Raw genomic sequence first — 21,192 nt, 5'->3', positions numbered from 1 at the left:
CAGAGTTCTGTAGTTCAGCAGGAAAACTGACAATGCTGCTTAGGATTTCAGAGCAGCAGAGGCACAGGGGTTGATTTACTAAAGGGAATTCGGCTTTTGCAGGGGATTTTTCACTTTGCAGGGGAAAGTTCCCTTCGCTTACTGATTGAGGTGAAGCTCTGATGACTTTCATTATCTAATCATATGCACGATATAAAAAAGATTTTACATTTTGACCATAGATACACTTTGAACACTGCAATAACAGAAAAATAAAATTGTTGATCTGCCAAAAACTAAGTGTGTCCTACCTTCCTATTGAAGCTGTCAACCCAGTTGGGTTGATTTACTAAAGGTAAATTAGCTATTTACTTTGCAAGTGAATTTTTCCTTTGCGAAGGCAATGTGATGAAAATTCACTTAAAAAAAACACTTCAAAGAATACCCATGTTTAACCAGTTCTGGGCTGGAAGGATTTTCCCCTAATGACCAGGCCATTTTTCTGCGATTCGGCACTGTGTTATTTTAACGGACAATTGCACGGTCGTGCCACGCTGTACCTAAATAAAATTGATGTTCTTTTTTTTCCCACAAATAGAGCTTTCTTTTGGTGGTATTTGATCACCTGTGTGATTTTTATTTTTTGCTCTATAAACAAAAAAAGAGCGACAATTCTGAAAAAAAAAAACCAAACAATATTTTTCACTTTCTGCTATATAACATTCCCCAAAAAATTTTAAAAATCTATTTTTTTCTTCCTTTTAGGCCAATTTGTATTCTGCTATATATTTTTGGTAAAAAAAAATCACAATAAGCGTATTTTAAATTCAATACGTTTTTATTGGTTTTCAAGTAAAGAGAGCAACAAACACAAAAACAGCGTGACTCGCAGGTCTTTCCAAATCATAACACAGCCTCATATAAGTCAGAACAGATTCAGTGACAGAATTTAACATTTGATACAAACGGAAATAGAGAAAAAGAGAGTTGGCGGGCCCCAGCCCCCCCCCCCCCCGAACCCACAGCTCCCGATCCTTCAAAGTGGTCGGGCAGACATGGGCCCAGGTAAGGCGGGACCAGCAAGGTGGAGGGGGCTGCCCCCTGCCCATATTAACCATATAACTTAGCCATGTATAAAATTATATGAGGTCTCCGACTTTGAACTATCGGACAGAACAAGGGGGAAGGAAAGGGTAGAAGGGGGGGGGGAGGGTATAGGGGGTATACAGTCACAAACAGGTAGAGGTAAATCGAGATGTCCAGGGTTCTCATAGAATAGCACAAGATGATAGCCTGGTAGCGGAGGAGGCAAACATTAGCTCATATGAAGCATGAGTTTGAATAATTTGGATAGTTTCAGTTAGCTCAGGGGGGTCTAGCGCTTTTCAATGGCGAAAAATAGTTAAACACGCTGCCACAATAAGCGTATTTTGATTGGTTTGCACAAAAGTTATTGTGTCTACAAACTAGGGGAAAGATTTATGTCATTTTTATTTTTTATTTATTTTTTACTAGTAATGGCGGTGATCTGCGATTTTTAGCGGGACTGCGACATTGCGCTGGACATATCGGGCCCCTAACTGACACTTTTGGGGGGACCAGTGACATTACTACAGTAATCAGTGCTAAAAACATGCACTGTTGCTGTAATAATGGCACTGGCAGGGAAGGGGTTAACCTAGGTGCGATCAAAGGGTTAATTGTGAGCCTAGGGGAGTGTTTTCTAACTGTATGGGGGGATGAGCTTGTGAAATGATCACAGAGACCTATATAGAAGGCGCTCTGTGATCTTTTCAGAGAGAACAATGTTCAGCTGTGTTTACAACAACTGACCGTCCTTCTCTCTCAGCGTGAGCGATTGCGGGTGCCCAGCGGCAATCAGTGCCGCCGGTCCCGTGGATCGCTATTCCAGCTGCCTAGTGGGGGCAGAAGCGCACCGGCGGCGGCATGCGCTCGACCCCAGGAGCGCTGCCGCAGATCGCCGTATAGGTATGGCGATTCGCGCAGCAGAGCCAGCCTGCCGCAGTATATATGTGGCAGGCAGTCGGCAAGGGGTTAACCACTTAAGCCCCGGAAGATTTTACCCCCTTCCTGACCAGGGGGTATTTTGCGATTCGGCACTGCGTGACTTTAACGGACAATTGCGCGGACGTGCGACGCTGTACCTAAACGAATTTGACGTCCTTTTTTTCCCACAAACAGAGCTTTCTTTTGGCGGTATTTGATCACCTGTGCGATTTTTTGATCACGCGCTATAAACAAAAAAAGAGCGACAATTTTGCAAAAATAACAATATTTTTCACATTTTTTTGTATGAAATTCCCCCCCAAAAAAAAGGAAAAATCAAAATTTTTTAAAATTTTCGGCCAATTTGTTTTATGCTACATATGTTTGGTAAAAAAAAAATCGCAAAAAGCGTATTTTGATTGGTTTGCGCAAAAGTTATCACGTTTACTAACAAAGGGAAAGATTTTTGTCATTTTTGTTGTTTTTTTTTTAACGCGTAATGGCGGCGATCTGCGATTTTTTTGCGGTACTGCGACATTGCGCGGACAGATCGGACCCTTGACTGACATTTTTGACACTTTTGGGGTTACCAGTGACATTTCTACAGTAATCAGTGCTATATATATGCACTGTTACTGTAAAAATACACTGGCAGTGAAGGGGTTAACTTTATTTGAGAGGGAGGGGCTGTGTGTGTCCCTAGGGGTGTGATTCTAACTGTGATTGGCTGTGGCTTGAGGTGTAGTTACACTGATCAACGGTTCTACATAGTAGAACCGTATGATCAGTGTTTCTACACAGGGGGGAATGACAGGCGGCTTGTTTTCACAAGCTGCCTGCCTTTCTCCCTCTCCCCCGCCGATCGCCGAGTGACCAGCGTACATCGGGTCCGCCGGTCACACGCGCGGGGGGGTCCGTGACCGCGCGGGAGCGCGCCACCGGGGGCGCGCGCTCGCTCCCCAGACCCTCCCAGGCTAGTGACGTACCGATACGTCACTCTGCCTGTGAGGGGCTGACCGCCGCAGTATATGTTCGTGCGGCGGTCGGCAAGCGGTTAAGAAAAAAACAGACTATTTGTTTTCACGTTGTATTTCAATGATTTCTTGCATACTCATATTATTCTGAATGATCGTTAAGTTTGTAAACTTACTTTGTGAATATCAAAGCACACATTTACTTCCTTGAATTCTGTAACAGTGTGACTGTTGATGGATACTGCTGTTACAGAATTCTCAGAGCCTGTCTTCTGAACTACAGAGGTGCTGAGAGGAGGAGTTTGAGGAGGTGGAGTCAGTTCACAAATCACTGCTTGCAGGCAGTAAGGTACCATGGGACATGAAGTCCTTAGAAATGGAAAGTAAACAGCAGCAGAGAAGCTGCAGAGCATGCAGGGAATTCAAGAAGTTCTGGAAAGATGGCCAGCAGACGGGCAGCACTCACAACATGAAAGGACGCTTTTCGAGCAAGTTTATATTGGATTGTCAGATATAACTTTTTTTTGTATTTCTATTACAATGCTGATTTTAAAAAATGAAAGTGCGTGCTGTGACCATAGATTTACTTTAGGGGTTAAAACTAGGAAAATGTGTATTGTGACAGAGAGGGGCCCTGTCACTCTAAAAATATAGGAACATGTGACACAGGATTCACATTTAAGGTTAATGCGAGGTTCTATCATTTCTGAGTGGAGAATGTTGTGTTTTTGGCTTTCTCCAGATTCTGAAGTTCTGGACTGGAACATTGAATCCTGTGTCCGGGTTTTGCTAGATGTCTGCAACCTGGCTGGGTACACATCTGTGCAGGGTCATTATATGCTCAGGTCTAAGGATAGCTCGGAGCTCCCAGTTGGTAGACAGCTTCCAGTTTGGAGGCCGCTCCCAGTGTGGGAGAAGGAAGGTCTCATCCAGGGTCAGGGGACCCCAGCTATCAGCCATGAGACAGATGTCTCATTGAGGGGTAAGAGGGCCCAGCCAGAAGCCAAGAGACAGAGGGTCTCATTGAGGGCTCAGGGGGCCCAGCTAGAAGCCAGGATACAGAACATTTCAGTTCCAGGAGTCAGTTCTGGTCCTATCGGGGGTGTCAGGAGAACCCCAATCCATAGGTAAGAGGTGTATAGCAGAGATGTACTTAATATTTTTTTTTATTATTTTGCCCTGGTAATCCAATCACCTGACACTCTTGAGCTGAGGAAACCACTTGGTAAGTGGCAAAATATCTACTGAATTAGAAAACAAGTCCAATTGAAAATTACTAACTACTACTAGCTATTATATACAAAAGTGCCTGCGCTTCGGGAATAAATGTAAACAATTAAAGATGAGCTGCTGCTGAAAAAAGGGGATACCTTTTACAAAAGTTGAATGGGTAAGTATCAGCGCTGCTCAATATTAACCACTTAAGCCCCGGAAGATTTTACCCCCTTCCTGACCAGGGCCTATTTTGTGATTCGGCACTGCGTGACTTTAACGGACAATTGCGCGGTCGTGCGACGCTGTATCTAAACAAAATTGACGTCCTTTTTTTCCCCACAAACGGAGCTTTCTTTTGGTGGTATTTGATCACCTGTGCGATTTTTTGATCATGCGCTATAAACAAAAAAAGAGGGTCAATTTAGCAAAAATAACAATATTTTTCACATTTTTTTATATGAAATTGCCCCCCAAAAAAATGTAAAAATCAAAATTTTTTAACATTTTCAGCCAATTTGTTTTATGCTACATATGTTTGGTAAAAAAAAATCGCAAAAAGTGTATTTTGACTGGTTTGCGAAAAAGTTATCGCATTTACTAACAAAGGGAAAGATTTTTGTCATTTTTGTTGTTTTTTTTTAACGCGTAATGGCGGCAATCTGCGATTTTTTTGCGACATTGCGGCGGACAGATCGGACCCTTGACTGACATTTTTGACACTTTTGGGGTTACCAGTGACATTTCTACAGTAATCAGTGCTATACATATGCACTGTTACTGTAAAATTACACTGGCAGTGAAGGGGTTAACTTTTTTGAGAGGGAGGGGCTATGTGTGTCCCTAGGGGCGTGATTCTAACTGTGATTGGCTGTGGCTTGAGGTGTAGGAACAGTGATCAACGGTTCTACATAGTAGAACCTTATGATCACTGTTTCTACACAGGGGAGAATGACAGGCGGCTTGTTTACATTAGCCGCCTGCCTTTCTCCCTCTGCACCGACAATCGCGAGTGACCGGTGGACGATCGGGTCCACCGGTCACACGCACGGGGGGGGGGTTCGTGACCGCGCGCTCGCTCCCTAGACCCTTAAAGGCTAGCGACGTAGTACTACGTCGCTCAGCCTGTGAGAGGCTGACCGCCGCAGTAAATAGTCGTGCGGCGGTCGGCAAGCGGTTAAATAAATAATGTGTCACTAGTGCCAATATTATGCTAATATATGAGCAAAAATATCCTTTAAATAAATATCTTTTAAAATAAATACCATACCATGTAAAATATATTATAAAGTGCTAAGTGATATAAAACGCATTATCATAAATACATAAATCAAAAAAATGTCCAAAAATATCCAAGAATATTATAAAGTGCTATATGTTATTACTATTAAACTCATTAGTGTAAACATATAATTAATTTCAATATTAAAGTGTCCAGTGCTCGGTGTCAATAAATACATTAATTTTCCTCTTCATACCAAAAGTGCTCAGTGCTTGTCTGCTGTCTTACACCAAATACTGTGATGATCAAAGTGCTCAGTGCTCACACGTCCTCCTGTAAGAGGAATCAAGCCTTATAAGCATAAACAACGGCCAGGATCCCAGGAAAGCACCAGGTTGTCAACACCTCAGATCAATATCTCCTCACACTCAGATCTCAGCAGTTTCCGATTATTACCATCCAGGAATAGATCCACCATAAAATTCAAATGGAGAGAGACCTCATCGTGCAGTATTAACAACTTTATTAAAAATCAATCAAGGTTGCACTTACAGCGTTACGATTAAAATATGCGGTATCAGCTCCTAACTCGGGGACGCCAAACTTTCCTATGCGTTCCACCCGCTTGGACCGGAAGTGACGTGATGCGTGAGAGTAACGGCTTGACGCATTTCGCTCTGCCAATCAGAGCATTCTCAAAAGCCCTTGAATTACATTTTTATTTATTAGTGACTGCTGGAAGATTTAAAGGGCAGCTATCACAAAATACCTAATTGGTGGCTGCGGTCACCACAAACACCTTTCCTTTTTCAAGGTTTTTGTAACTCCTATTATTACTGATTATTTATTTCATACTGTTGTCACATATTGAGCTACTTCTTGTTGCATTCAGGCTATTTAGCCTTTTAGATCATAAGCTGAATGTATAATATTGTGGCAGTCTTTCCTGTTCTCCATCTGGACATGCCAAGCTATCCTTGTTATCCTGTGGACTCTGGCATTGTGTCATTTATGCAAAATAGTCAGCAATGGCAGTGACCAGCTGCTAACCAACTGGTCTTCAAATGCTTAGATCAGAGATAGGCCAGATTGTTTTATAAAGTACCATCATTCCTATAGTTTGTAGAAAAGTAAGTACACACCATGGATATTGTTGACTTCCATTTTTTTTTGAACAGGCAGACTTTAGATCTTAATTAGGTCTTAAAATAAAGGTGATGTATTTAAATAAATGATACATAAAATTGACATGGTTTATTAATTTTCATAATCATAATCTAGAACTAAACTTAATTTGTCACCAGCAAAAAAGTATGTATTGATATATACAACAATAACAAATAAAGGCCAAACCAATAATTTATTTTTGTATAATCATATTTATGCTTCTATAGGCTACTGCAATCTAAAACATACAAATGTGCTTGTCATTACAGGTTCAACAATGACAACAGATGAAAGCATCCTAACAACTGAATTGCGGCCTTCTGAAGAACCGCCTGTTTCCTCTGCAACGGGTGAAGTGCTCAGTGCAATGCAACAAACAGCGGAGACTGGGGATGTTAATTTTCATGACAACACTACACAATCCAGCATGGATGTTAAGGATAATTTTACTAGTCCAACTGACAATGTGCAGGACAATACAACAGTACAGTTGGGGGATAGCAACCTTTCTGAATCTTCACCTTTATCTTCACTCCAGCCTACAGACTCAGGTCTAAGTGATACCAGCACATCACCCCTTTTAATGTTCCCCTATTCAGCATCCTCATATGCATCCACATTACCTGCAACAGGTCCTTCCATTCCTCTTTCATCCTCATCACCATTGTCATCATCATTGCCAAACCAGTCTTCTCTGTCAGATAGATCTTCCACTAATGTGCCTTACACTGACATAGAAGGTTTAGTAACATTAGGAACCAATGAGCAGGAAACATTAAATCAGGACACAGTTACAAATATTCTAAATTCTACCTACATTCCAACCAGCAATATCTTGATTCCTCAAACCACCAGCTTGCCAGGAGACACAGATTCACAGACAGGGGTGTTTATAGAGGGTTCTACAACTGTAAAACCTACAACTGAAAAATTTACTTCTAGAGTTGTATCAACGAAACCATTTATAGAGGTAACAGTGTATACAAGTACTCCAGTAACACCATCTTTAGAAGCCCAGAGCATAACCAATCTACCTTTAACTATTGGGCTTGAAAACACTGCCACAGACGTAAGTACTTCAGATTCAGAAAGGAAAGAAACTGATACATCTCAAACAACTATTAACTTAAATACCAGCCCTCAAACTACCAATCCAGTTTCCAAGTTTTCAGCAATCACGGATTCTTTGAATACCCAAACTATAGACACACACATTTTTACAGAGATAAACACAACAGTCAGGACCACTGAGGAAACATTTTCAAAAACTTCAGGTATGACAGTAACCACACCTTTCCATTATACTACCACAGAAATTGGAGAAACCCAGGGGATCACCGGGACAACTGAGTTGAGTTCAAATGTTCAGTTAGACTTCTTGCAATCTACATCTCCTGAGCTACACATAACTTCAGAAAGTAGTAATGAAGTGCATACCTCTACAAAAGGTCCTATGATAAGTGGGGTATTTATATCTTCAAGGACGTCACCAACAGAGCAGTCTTCAACCTTCACATCATCAGAATACACATCAAGCTCTTATTTTTATATAGATACTGTGTCAAGTACTATCCAGCCAACCATAGTTTCAAAGCTATTTTCTGTTGAGACCATGACCTCTGCAACAGAATTAACCAATTCTGAGAGTGCCATGACTTCCATAGTTGCCACAGATAATGTTGACACCACTTTTTTAAGTACATCAGTAGCTTCCCCTATCATGTCGACATTATTTCCTGCTAAGTCAAGTGAAGGTAACACACACAACAGTGTGACCAGTTTTACATTTGATCCCTTTGTCAGTTCCACAGCTAACTTAGATAGCACTGAAAGTATTACTGAAGAAAGTACAGTTTTAGTTTCTACCAATAGCAAGTCCACAACCTTAGCAAATATTGTGTCATCGTCAACAATTTCACATACTGAAGAAATTACATCCCCGTTTAGTATTGGACCAGACACAACTGCCAATACACCAACAGCTGTGACATTAAAAGATGATACAACAGTGTCCACACCAGATGCCATCCAAAATGAAACAACAACGTGGCATGTCACTGAAATTCCTAGTTTCACATCAGAAACACTAATGATTTCCTCAATACCATCCTATACAGAGTCAGCAACAGAAACATCTTCCTCTATCATAACATTTGAAGTGACTAGCACCCTAGATGACAACACAGAGATCTACCGGACAGATTCAACAGGTTTCACAAACAATCCAACAGTAAGCAAAAACTATACAGCTTTTATACCAGCAATAACAAATGTGAAACCCACGGCCAGCAACATGCCACCTTCTGATGAGTTGACTACCAGTGCTAATAATATTGTGGAACTGAATACAAATGAACTGATAACAACATCACCTTTAAGGCAAACAACTACATGGCCTTTAACAAATGCTATTAGTGATAGCCTCACAACTTCCGGTATTCCAGATATTTCTACCAAATTATCACCAGCTGAGGTGAGTGCATTAACACTGCCCACTTCAGAAACATTTGCACCTTCTATGCTCACAGATACACCTAGTATTGGTATGCACACCGAAAGCCCATACTCATATTCCACAAGGGATTTCCATTACACAGTCACAACTGTACCTATTTCCAATCAAGAAAATACAGGTTCATTATCAACAATGACAGATTTTGGAACCTCAACAAACAATGCCTTTTTAACCACTGCTAGTCTAGAAAGTCCAGTTTCTTTAACAACAATGACAGACTTTGAAACCTCAATATCAGATGCCTCTTTAACTACTTCTAGTCAAGACAGTACAGTTTCTTTAGCAACAATGACAACTTTTGGAACCTCAAAAAACGACGCCTTAACCACTGCTAGTCTAGAAAGCCCAGTTTCTTTAACAACAATGACAGACTTTGAAACCTCAAAAAACGATGCCTCTTTAACTACTTCTAGTCAAGAAAGTCCAGTTTCTTTATCAACAATGACAGACTTTGAAACCTCAAAAAACGATGCCTCTTTAACTACTTCTAGTCAAGAAAGTCCAGTTTCTTTATCAACAATGACAGACTTTGAAACCTCAAAAAACGATGCCTCTTTAACTACTTCTAGTCAAGACAGTACAGTTTCTTTATCAACAATGACAGATTTTGGAACCTCAAAAAACGATGCCTTAACCACTGCTAGTCTAGAAAGTCCAGTTTCTTTAACAACAATGACAGACTTTGAAACCTCAAAAAACGATGCCTCTTTAACTACTTCTAGTCAAGAAAGTCCAGTTTCTTTATCAACAATGACAGATTTTGGATCCTCAAAAAGCAATGACTTTTTAACTACTGCTAGTCAAGAAAGTCTAGTTTCTTTATCAACAATGACAGATTTTGAAACCTCAAAAAACGATGTCTCTTTACCTCATTCTAGTCAAGAAAGTCCAGTTTCTTTATCAGCAATGACAGATTTTGGAACCTCAAAAAACAATGACTTTTTAACTGCTTCTAGTCAAGAAAGTACAGTTTCTTTATCAACAATGACAGATTTTGAAACCTTAAAAAATGTTACCTTTTTAACTACTTCCAGATTGACTTCTAATCTTAGTACAAGTATGGAACAAAATACTAATGCACCACAATTAACCACAAAAGCTGATGAAATGACCACCAGTAATCTAATAACATTGCAGAATAATACTGCAATAAGTACTGAAGGCTCTGATCTTACATCACCATCACATTTGTTAAAAAGTCTTACAACATCTTTATCACCCCCATCTAAAGCTACTAGTGCTGCTACAACTTTTGTATCTACCTTGACATCCAGTGCTACATCTGAGTCCAAAGCTGACACCATCACAGACAATAATACTGAAGGCAGTACATTTTCTAGCCAAACACAGACTAAGCCTGGAACCTCGACCTCAACAGGATCTTCTATGCCTTCTTTTTCTGAACTGAGCACCTATCCTAATACTGATACTGAGCAAAGTATCTCAACAACAGTGTCAGAAGTAAAATCAGTGGAGACGACCCCAATACATAGATTAACATCAGTGACTGTAATAGATTATAATACTGAAATATCTGCTACAGCATTGCCGAGTACATTAAACACAACAGCATTTTCTTCCCAGGGTGGTTACACAGCTGATTTTGAAACATCAACACAAGCACATTTACAATCAACTTTAACTGCAGAGGTGACATCTGAACCTGCTATTTATACCCCCACTAATGCAATTACAAAGATGCAAGATAAATTTTCAACAGTGTCCAGTTCCACAAGTTCTGCTGAATCACAAACAGAACAATCTAATAAGACAGTTACATATAACACTGTTACAGCAGCAACAGAGATGTTGCAGACATCCATTCATCCAAGTCAGCAATCTCATTCTAGTAGCCTAACAGTTGCACATATTTCTATGTCAACTCAGACATCTCTAGCCCCAAGTATAACATTCAGTGGTAAGCAAGAATATATAAATCAGACAAGCCAAGAAACCTCACCAAGCGCCATCAATGAGACCTTCTCTACTACTGAATCTTCAGTATCTCAGCCAACATCTGGAATGGACACCTATTCACTATCTCCTACAAGCAATTTTAATTTGTCTCTTAGTTCTGAAAGCACAACATCCTCAACGACTGTAGGTAATATTACAGTTACTCAACATAACACAACAGATACATCTGAAACCTTGACATACTCAGGGTCCACAACATATAGAGAAACATCATCTACAGTCACTGATAGTATTACTCCGGCCATTTCAAACACTATGTCTTCAACGACATCCCATTTGCCTTCCCCATCCATAACATCTCCTCTTTCATCAACCTCTCCATATATAACTGCAATCGTTCCAACAAACATATCTGGTTCTTTCTCTACAGTCTCTACTATGGCATCTTCTGCTGAGGTTTCCGGTGTTTCACCTGCAGGAAATGCAACTAAAAGCTTTACAACAGTGCCATCCTCTTCCTACATAACCCACGCAGTCCCCACAGGCCATGCATCAGTAACAAACACATTGTTGACTGCTCTAATTACAAGAACTCCACAAATTCAGACATCAAATGTTGTTACTTCAAAGACAACTAACTTTATAATAGCAAATTACACAACATATACACCTACCACTGTGGTTCCTCAAACTAAAATGACAAGTAGTACAGTTTTAGTGCCCCCTTCAAGTACTAACACTACTACTGTTACTACTACTACTACTACTACTACACATGCACCTACAACACATGTGCCTACTACAATCACTGCTACAACTCTTTTAGACACCACCACTACAACTGTTCACCCTCGGAACATAACTTCATCAGCTATAGCCTCCACAGTGATGTCCACCAAGATAACGAATGCTCCTTTGGTGCCAGTATCAAATGCTTCTACTGTTTTGAGCACAATCCTGAGTACCATACTTTCTACACCAGCAACAACGCCTGCCCAATTTGGATGCCAGCACTCAACAGAAACTATGGTCAAAACAGGTAAGCTCTTTCAGAGTTCTCAGCCTTTTATCATTCTTACCCAATAAAGTAGAACAAGCTGAAGTTACAATACAACTTTAACGATACCGGAAAAGAACATAATGTTAGATTTTACGATCTGTTAATACTATTTTTTCTGTTTATTCTGTTGGGAATAGGTAAATCATTTAAACAACCATAGGTTCTGCACTATGGTTACTTAACCTCCCTGGCGGTATGATTATGTCAGGAATTATGTACCAAAAGCGGTACAATTTTTTGCATGGAAATTTGGCGTTATGTATTATAGGCTTACAATTCTTAGTAATTACTGACGTAAACCTGACCAAACAAGACTCTAGTAGATATCCCAGATGTGATAAATTTGAAACACAAACGCATGAATTATAATCTAATCAATAATATAATTTTATTATATAATATATATATATATATATATATATATATATATATATATATATATATATATATATATGTACATATGTATATATATATATATATATATATATATGTACATATATATATATATATATATACACACATATATATATGTATATATATATATATATATATATATATATACACACACACACATATATATATATATATATACATATATATATATATATATACATATATATATATATATATATATATATATATATATATATATATATATATATATATATAATATGAATGTTATGTGTTTGTGTTTTGTGCAACGTTTGAATTTCCCTCCCAGTTCCGCTCCCATGCAGCATTGCTGCTACAGGGAACGGAACCAGGAAGTCATCAGACCGACGGACGAGCGGCGGGGATCCCGGCTGGCGATCACAGCAATGGGAGATCATCGCTGGATCGCCAGGAGAAGGTAAGGGACAGCGCTGCATGCTCTGCACATCTACCCCGAGCGTGACTCGGGGATACCGATCCTAGCCTAAAAAATCCACCCCGAGTCACGCTCGGGGATACCGCTAAGGTGGTTAAGCTAGCCATACACCAGTAGAATTTCTTTTAAGTTTTTGTTTTAGGAATGTTCCTTTGATTTTCTAATGATTTGTGGGGACATTAGTTTTCAAGACTAGTAACAAGAAATTTAAAAAAAAAATAATAATTTAAAGGAACAGGATGGAATTTTTTTCTCGAACGAAGAAACTTCTAACAGTGAATGTGGTTTTCATTTGAGAAATTCCTTTTTAAGTACTTTCAAATGACATTTGTCAAGTCTCTTTTGGCATTATCGTACGTACTGATGAGATTTTTTCATACAAACATTCATTTGAAAAACTACCAGTGTATGGCCAGCTTTAGGAGCTGAAAGACATATTGGGGTTGATTTACTATAGACATATAAACTGTGCACTTTGCAAGTTCACCTGCACTGTTCAAGTGCATTTGTTCCAGAGCTTAGCAAATGAGAGGAAGCTCCACTGACTTTCATCATCGAAGCAAAAAATTTATTTTTTGTTTAATTGTCCTTGCATGCGATTGGGTATTCTTTGCAAAGTGAAGCTTTGCCTAACTTTTTTAAGCTCTGGAGCAAATGCCCATGCTAACTGCAACTGCACTTGCAAAGTGCATAGTATATGCCTTTAGTAAATCAACCCCAATATGTTACCAACATGAATTCAGTCATTTGACAACACAACTGTCAGACCTCAGGTGGCCTCTCTTCATTTACTCCCATCCTGTAAAGCTAAAAAAAAGTGGGTTGATATAAAGCAGTTAATCTGACATTCACTAAAAATTCACTACAGGTGAATCTTCCAGATGCATGTATTTTAAACGACAATGAATAATTCATCACCATTGAATGTTGCATTCATTGCTTTATAAATATACCTCATATTGTGCTATAGATTAGATGCTATGGACAAGTTATAATACCAATATTATCACAGAAGAGCATCCATTGGGAATGTCAGGTCAACCCATGTTCAGTTTCTTGCTACTATATAAAATAGCATACAAGTGCAAGAGAAAATCATAAAAAATATTCTAAAAAATCACATTAGCTTAAATAAAATAGGGTATGTCTTTAAAACCCACAGAAAATTAATGGAAATTCGTTTTACAACTGCAATTGCTGGTCAATAAATAATGTATATATTGGGTAAACCAACACAATTATCATTATTTGCTGCTAAAAGCCTAAGGTCGTGCTTCAGTATTTAATTTCCTTCCTTTCAAGTGCAACATCCAGTTGCTCAAGCTGAGAATGAAAAAGAGCAGGAAGCTAGACTATAGATTTTATTTTCTCAATGAAGCATTTCAGAGATGATAATGGTGGGTATTTTACTTTTCAAAAATATATTTTTTTTTAAAAAAAAGGACATCTTATATTGGCTGCAAAAGCTGCCCCAGCAAGCTATTAGGTAGCTGATAATGATTAGAAATTTTCATGCAAAGCTTTCATTTTGGACCGTTTGTCAACTGTGTATTGGCATGAAAGGATGAGATCAGAACATCTTAGAACAGACATGTCCAAAGTCTAGCCAGCGGGTCAATTGCGGCCTGCGGGCCACTTTAATATGGCCCCATAGGTAATTTTGAAAAATCTATTCTTGTGGCCCCTGTGAATCCCTGGGATCTCTGTATCTTTCAACGTCACGGGACTGCATGTATGCCATATTAGTTCTTTTACCATTCATTTTATACATCCTCTTATATATGCTACTGTTTTGAATGACCATGCCGGCTACTGTTTTGAATGACCATCCCGACCCGCTGCATCCAACTCCCGATTTTTTCTTGTGAATACACTATTGTTAACACCCACCGCCTGCCCCCACCAGCTTTATATCCCTTGCCCAATATGGCCTTGGACTTAGCCTGATTTGGGAGCACTAAAAAATACAAATAATTCCAGCACTAGTATGTTAGGACCAGCGCCCTCTCCATGATAATTGGCATAACACCTGGGGGGTCAAGTAGCAGGTGTGTGGGAACAAAACCAAAGAACGAACACAAGGGCGCACCGGCCCAGTGCATTATCCTCTATAAAGGTTTTATTGAATAAAAGGTATAAAGATACTCACAAACAGATTCTAGGTATAAGCATATCAAATGGATATAGTGCCATCAGCATCAGAACCAAAGGGTGTAACATCCTCTGAAGCTAAAAAGCTTACATGGGAACAAAGCACACCAGGAGGGATGTTCAAAAGTATCAGTCACACAAGGGTTAACCACATATAAGCGCTATATGAACCCACCGATGATGATTAATGATGGCAGCAATAATAGTCATGAATGATGCCAATGTAATAAAAAGAACATTGAAAAGTTGTCAGGACAACCATACAAGAAGCAGGCACTTTGTACGCTCCCCTGGCTCCCCTGCATTGGGTCACCGCACATGCCGCTCCCCACCAGCGGTTCTATAGTGGTTCGACCCTCGTTTTGGTCCTGCATCCCCCAGAGTCTGACGTCACGTTCAGGTCCCCTTCCCAGGTTGGCACTCATCGTGGGTGATCGGAGCGGCCACAGACAGCGATCCTCCTTGCCTCCTATAATGGGCATTGTGTGACCCTTTTTCCACCCTTCCCTGTCCAGGATTGAGGCGTTCCGTTATCTCCTCACTGCCCAAGCAAGGCACAACTTTCCACACTGCTGCATTGTTCCCGGCCCGGTTTTATGTCTTCACACACACTGGATGGTCACCAACCCCTTATTTTGGCTTCACTATTGCAGATCCAGCGGGGGTCATTGTACAAGGTGTACTGCTGTTTTATACAAACATGGAACTGATTTGAATAAAACTTTTCAATGTTCTATTTACTACATTGGCATCATTCATGACTATTATTGCTGCCATCATTAATCATCATTGGTGGGTTCATATAGCGCTTATATGTGGTTAACCTTTGTGTGACTGATTAGGGAGCACACATGCTCCGAATTGAGATTAATACATTGTAAAATCTCAGTTAATGTCAGTTGGTCTAAATCAGTTATAAGTATATTTGGACACAACATGTATACTTGGTGTTATGTTCCTGCTTTTTAACTTTTTTGACAGACAACCTTTATTACCAACAATACGTAATGCACTTTACAATGTTCCTGACATATATTCCAGCTTCCTGGATATTTTTTTCATCTGGCCTTCAGATATGAAAGGCAGAGAGATTTACCTGTTTATATTTGTCATCCATGAGACGAAATGAAAAGTATGCCGTTTGCAATAAACTTTGCATAAAGTAGTTAATTTGCATTTAATATGAAGGGTCCAAAGAATGTCAGGCAAAATGGTCGGCCCTCACGCATGTTCACTTCATCAAATCTGGCCCTCTTTGAAAAAAGTTTGGACACCCCTGTCTTAGAACTTAGAACATTTTATTTATTCATATCAATCATTAGGGGCAGTGAATATTTGAATATGCACTTATTGTTAATTGTCTCTTCTTGATAGTTCTCACCCTGTCGAGTTTGCCAACAAGCAATGAAGCACAGAGGCTGAGGGACTTCCTTAACAGTATTCTTGGTCAAGCATTGAATATGACAGTTCAAGTACTAAATCTGACAGTAGTTACTGTAAGTATCATGCAAACAAGCTGTATATAGCTGTTATTCTTAAAAGGAAAGTATTGATAAAATTCTATATGGAATGACATGTTCATATAAAAAATGTTTATTTCTTTAATTCAAGTGACACTAAACTCTACTTTAAAAAAACCATTATCCAAGTAAGTATTCTTAACTAAAAAAGGACCTTCTTCTTAGCCTCCTCCTGATCGCCAAATTCATTTTTTTTTCTTTTTGCTGCAGTGGTTTAACTTCCGGTTAGATATTGGTTACATTTATTCTCCATGGTCCTATTGTATGTAGGAGGGTAGGCCACCCTCTTTTGCTCCCTCCCGAGATAGACTATCGACTATCGGATTGGTAGTGTTTGTGGAACGGTGCACATGACTAAAGCTCACTCGCACTGCTTGTTCTAAAAAAAATGGAGGTGAGAGGGAAAACAAGAAGTTCACATTACAAGGAGGCAGAAAAACACAGTAGGAAACAATGTCATGAAAAATAGTTTACAGGTTTATTACGTATTGAATGCATAGTTATTATTTTTGAAGAGTAAGAGTATTGTTTAGGTTCCTTGTCAGTGGAGTGACCAATTGTACCTTTGAGAAGACTAGTAATTAAATCTTAACATTTTAATATTATTTGAATAGGTACATTGGTTACTTAATATGAGTGGTTAGCCTGTCTTGCTGCTTCACGGATTACTCATAGCTGTTGCAATTCTCTACTGTTTTGACATGTTGATGTATCTCCGCTCATGTTTCCTTGGGGTATATTCTGTTTGTACCTTATCATAACGCCTATGCTGTATGTGTATGTATGTATCAGGAGAATCTGTGCTTCTAACATTAGCTGTTCGGGGCCTGTTCAGCTTGCCCATGGCTGATTACAAGCTAATGAGGAACTAGGTCTTTGCTTGAGACTGACCAGTATGACTCGAGAGCTGAAAGGCATGGGATCAGTCTTCTTTGATCTTGTTGGCTATGGCTTGATTGGGAAATGAGTGCAGGTTTGTGTACAGATGTTCTATGGCTCAGTCTTATAAACGGTTATTGGCAGGGTTGATATAGATCTGTGATAATGATATCTGTTGAATTCTTCCAATCTGACATTGGCACAGATGTTTGTGGAAAGAAATCTCATATTCATATTGAGTCTTTAAGACAAATAGACTATGCACTTTAGAAGTTCAGTTGCACTAATTTTCCCAAGAGCTTAGAGAAGCTTCTCTTTGTAAAGAATACCCAGTCAGCTGCAAGGCAAAAAAAAAAAAAAAAACAGCATTTTTGCTCACACATGATTGAATGGGAAATCATCAGACCTCACCCATTCCACTAAGCTCTGGGGAATATGAGTGCAACTGCACTTCCTAAATGCAAAGTAAATCAACCCCAATATGTCTAACTGCTATCTAACCTCTGTTGGTATCTTGTGCTATTTCATGCCAAAAAAACAGATACAAGATGAAAAAGTAGACTTTTGGCGTGGGGTATATTAGACAGGGGGCCTATATCAACCATTCAGAACAGCATCTTTGTGTCTATAGGTAGCAAAGACAAAATGGCAGCTTTAAATTGTACAACGATCAACATTTTATTGGCCATTAGCATTAGAAAAACTGTAGATCTCTTCTATTTTTATTTGCACAGATTTACAATATTCTGAGACAGTTAGGACCTATAAAATTGTAAATTGTTACATGTAAAAGAGGTGATCATAGAAAAGGGGTATTGCAAGGGCATCAAAGGTTGCGCCTACAGGTCCCACTGATATTAGGAGTGTGTTTATTGAGACATTTATTTATTAAAGGTATTGATATGGTGCCAACAATTTATGCAATGCATTGCATATTGTATGTTCACATCAATCTCTGTCCTCAAGGATCTTACAATTTAGGGTTCCAGTTTCACATGCAAACACACACATACTAGGGCCAATTTAGACCAGAGTCAGTTAACATACCAGCATGTCTTTGGAGTGTGGGAGGAAACCAATACAAGTACAGGGAGAACATGCAAACTCCATACAGGTGGTGTCCTGGTTGGGATTTGAACTAAGGACTGCAGGGCAGGAGTGATAACAACTAGGACACTGTGCTACTGACATAATGTACTTGTTTGGATTATTACCTAATCTCAAAGTTGGATGGTTCTTTTTAAACATAGATTAATTTCCCATTCACAGTGGAAACACCCTTTAAGAAACAGATGCTATTTTAACTCTTCATCATATATTTACAGCCTCCCTCAACGAATATGACTGTTGGATATTCGGTATCTGTGAGCTCCTTGCTTTACATCCCTTCAGCCATCGTATCTATCCTCACAAGAAATGATGTGTTCGATGTCTCCCGTCTTAAAACTATTATTCCAACCCTTCAGTCAGTGCCAGTAATAGCTGAAACGTGGAAAGCAGAACCTGCCATCAACTTTAGGCTAAGAACCGGTAAGTGAAAAGATGTGAAAAAACCCCCCAAAAATCTTCTAAAAGTAGTAAGGTAATGGCAAATTATACCTTTTCAATTAATGTCCCTAGTGGAAATTCACTTTACACATTCACTTTAAGGGGAGACAACAATTAACTGTACACATTTATAATTAATCTTAAAGTAGTTAATCTAATAGTCATGTCTGCCAATTTTTATTATATTATATTTTTCCTCATGTCCCAAATTTTTATGATACAGATCCTACAGATTTGTATATTCTTCCTCTAATGGCTACTGTAGTATAGGAAGTGATTCAGAACCTAGCCTATACATTTGCAGAGAGTTAATCAATAAAGTCAAACAGAGAGACAATTGTGTTCAATCTGTTATCAGAAGCAGTGAAGCATAATCACTATGGCGTTATAAAACAGCCTGCATATACAGTATGTGTCTCCATAACTCCATATCCCTGTATTGGATGACTCCATGACATTGCAGCCCATAAAGAATTTTGGTTGGGTGTGTGCCCATTCTTTCTATCTCTTGTTTTCTCTTTGTAACCCAGAACTGGATCTAAGCTGTCTGATGTAGGGGTGCAATAAAAAAATGTTAGGGGGCAGAGAATAAAAGGTCAGCAGGAGGGCAGAGGGGGGGGGGGGAATTTAGGGGCTAAACTGAAATCTGGTTGGTGGGGGGGGGGGGGGGGATGCAGCTCCTAGATCTGGCAATGTTGTAGCCCCAGATTCTGCAAGGATTCAAAACTTCAATACTATGCATTACACAGCCAAAAGTTTGTGAACACCTGACTATCACGTCTAGCTATATGGCCAAAAGTATGTGACCACTGCTGAAAACTGCGGAGGTCAGGTATTTTAAGTGAAGGGTACTGTTAATGCTACAGCATAGAAAGGCATTTTAGACTATTGTGCTCTTCCAACCTTGTGGCAACAATTTGGGCAAGGCCTTTTTGCTGTTTCAGCAAAAACAAAGCCAGCTCCATACAAATGTGTTTTAATGAGTTTAATGTAAAGGAACCTGGGTGGCCTACAGAGCACAATGTCCTCAACTCTACCTTTAGGATGAATATAAACATGGACTGCAAGTCAGAGCTTCTTGTCCAATATCAATAGCTAACCTCACAAATTATATTTTGGCTTAAAGGGCAAAAATTCCCACAGATACAATCTGAAATTTTGTGGAAAGCCTACATAGAAGAGTGGAGGTTGTTATGCTATAGCTCTAAAGGGGGCACCATCTCCATATTCATGCCCATGCTTCTGGAATGGGATCATCTTTTAAAAACCCCTCCTTCCACTAACAAGCTCTATATCATGCTGGACATTGTGGGGTTTTAGTATAGTTTGTATCAACGTTTTTTTCTTTTATCCAGATATCCATAACCTTTTTTTTTCAGGCTAAAAGGATAAATTCATGTTCGGAAACATGTTACATGTTCCACCCATTTTTAGAGTGGAACATGTACCATGTTCCCATTTCTGCAGCCGTTCCCCGATCTGCTGCCTCTGGTGCTAGTGAGTCGGGGATCTTCTCACTGAACTCACTCAAAATTTTAAAAAAAACGTGGCCATGCAGGTTGCGTTACTCATTCACAGAGTCCTGTGAATGGGAGAACTACCTTTGTGGCTGTTGGCTTTTAGTTCTCAATGAACTACCACGGTGCCGATGAGTGCTCTAGGTCAGTGGTCCTCAACCCTGGTCCTCAGGGCCCACTAACAGGCCAGGTTTGCAAGACAACTGAAATACATCCCAGGTGATATAATTTGCTGCTCAGTGATTGCAGTACTCTAGTCTGCATCTCCCCAAGGTAATACTTAAAATCTGGCCTGTTAGTGGGCCCTGAGGACCGGAATTGAGGAACACTGCTCTAGGTAGTCTCTTCCTGTAAGCATGTAACTGCCTGCACGTAAGACAGCTTACACAGACAGTCTGCAGGAGTCCTTCATGGCACACGTGCATAGCTGATCGTGAGTAGTTTCCAGGCTCTTAGTAAAAAAATTATAAATGGCAGTTTTTGTTTACCTGCAAAAAAGATGTGCAATTATTCTTTTTTTTCTTTTACAAAAGTGAACTCATGGTTTAAAGCACAACTACATCTTAAAAAAATAGAAAAACAGTGGCTCAGTAGGTACTAAAAAAAATAATTATGTACATCCTCTTTGGCACTGCCCCCTGCAGACTGAATAGACT

At 39.5% G+C, this 21,192-nt stretch overlaps 1 protein-coding gene across 3 annotated transcripts in view; it reads left to right on the top strand.

Moving 5' to 3' along the window:
* KIAA1549L (KIAA1549 like) overlaps positions 1-21,192 on the top strand; it is a 281,873-nt gene that overhangs the window by 82,687 nt on the left and 177,994 nt on the right. For 2 of the 3 annotated variants that reach the window (XM_082270115.1, XM_082270114.1), the window contains exons 1-4: positions 6,850-7,112; positions 11,424-12,032; positions 16,447-16,568; positions 18,797-19,001. In XM_082270115.1, the coding sequence (XP_082126241.1) occupies positions 6,929-7,112; positions 11,424-12,032; positions 16,447-16,568; positions 18,797-19,001 (1,120 nt within the window). In that variant the 5' untranslated portion in view covers positions 6,850-6,928. Of the gene's footprint in view, positions 1-6,830; positions 12,033-16,446; positions 16,569-18,796; positions 19,002-21,192 lie in introns of those variants that run through there. The other variant, XM_082270116.1, reaches the window with a different exon arrangement.

This window comes from Pelophylax lessonae (genome assembly GCF_965119305.1).
Source record: "Pelophylax lessonae genome assembly, chromosome: 10".
NCBI lineage: Eukaryota > Metazoa > Chordata > Amphibia > Anura > Ranidae > Pelophylax > Pelophylax lessonae.
Note: the sequence above shows the minus strand (reverse complement) of the source record. Positions and strands in the feature narration are given on the sequence as shown.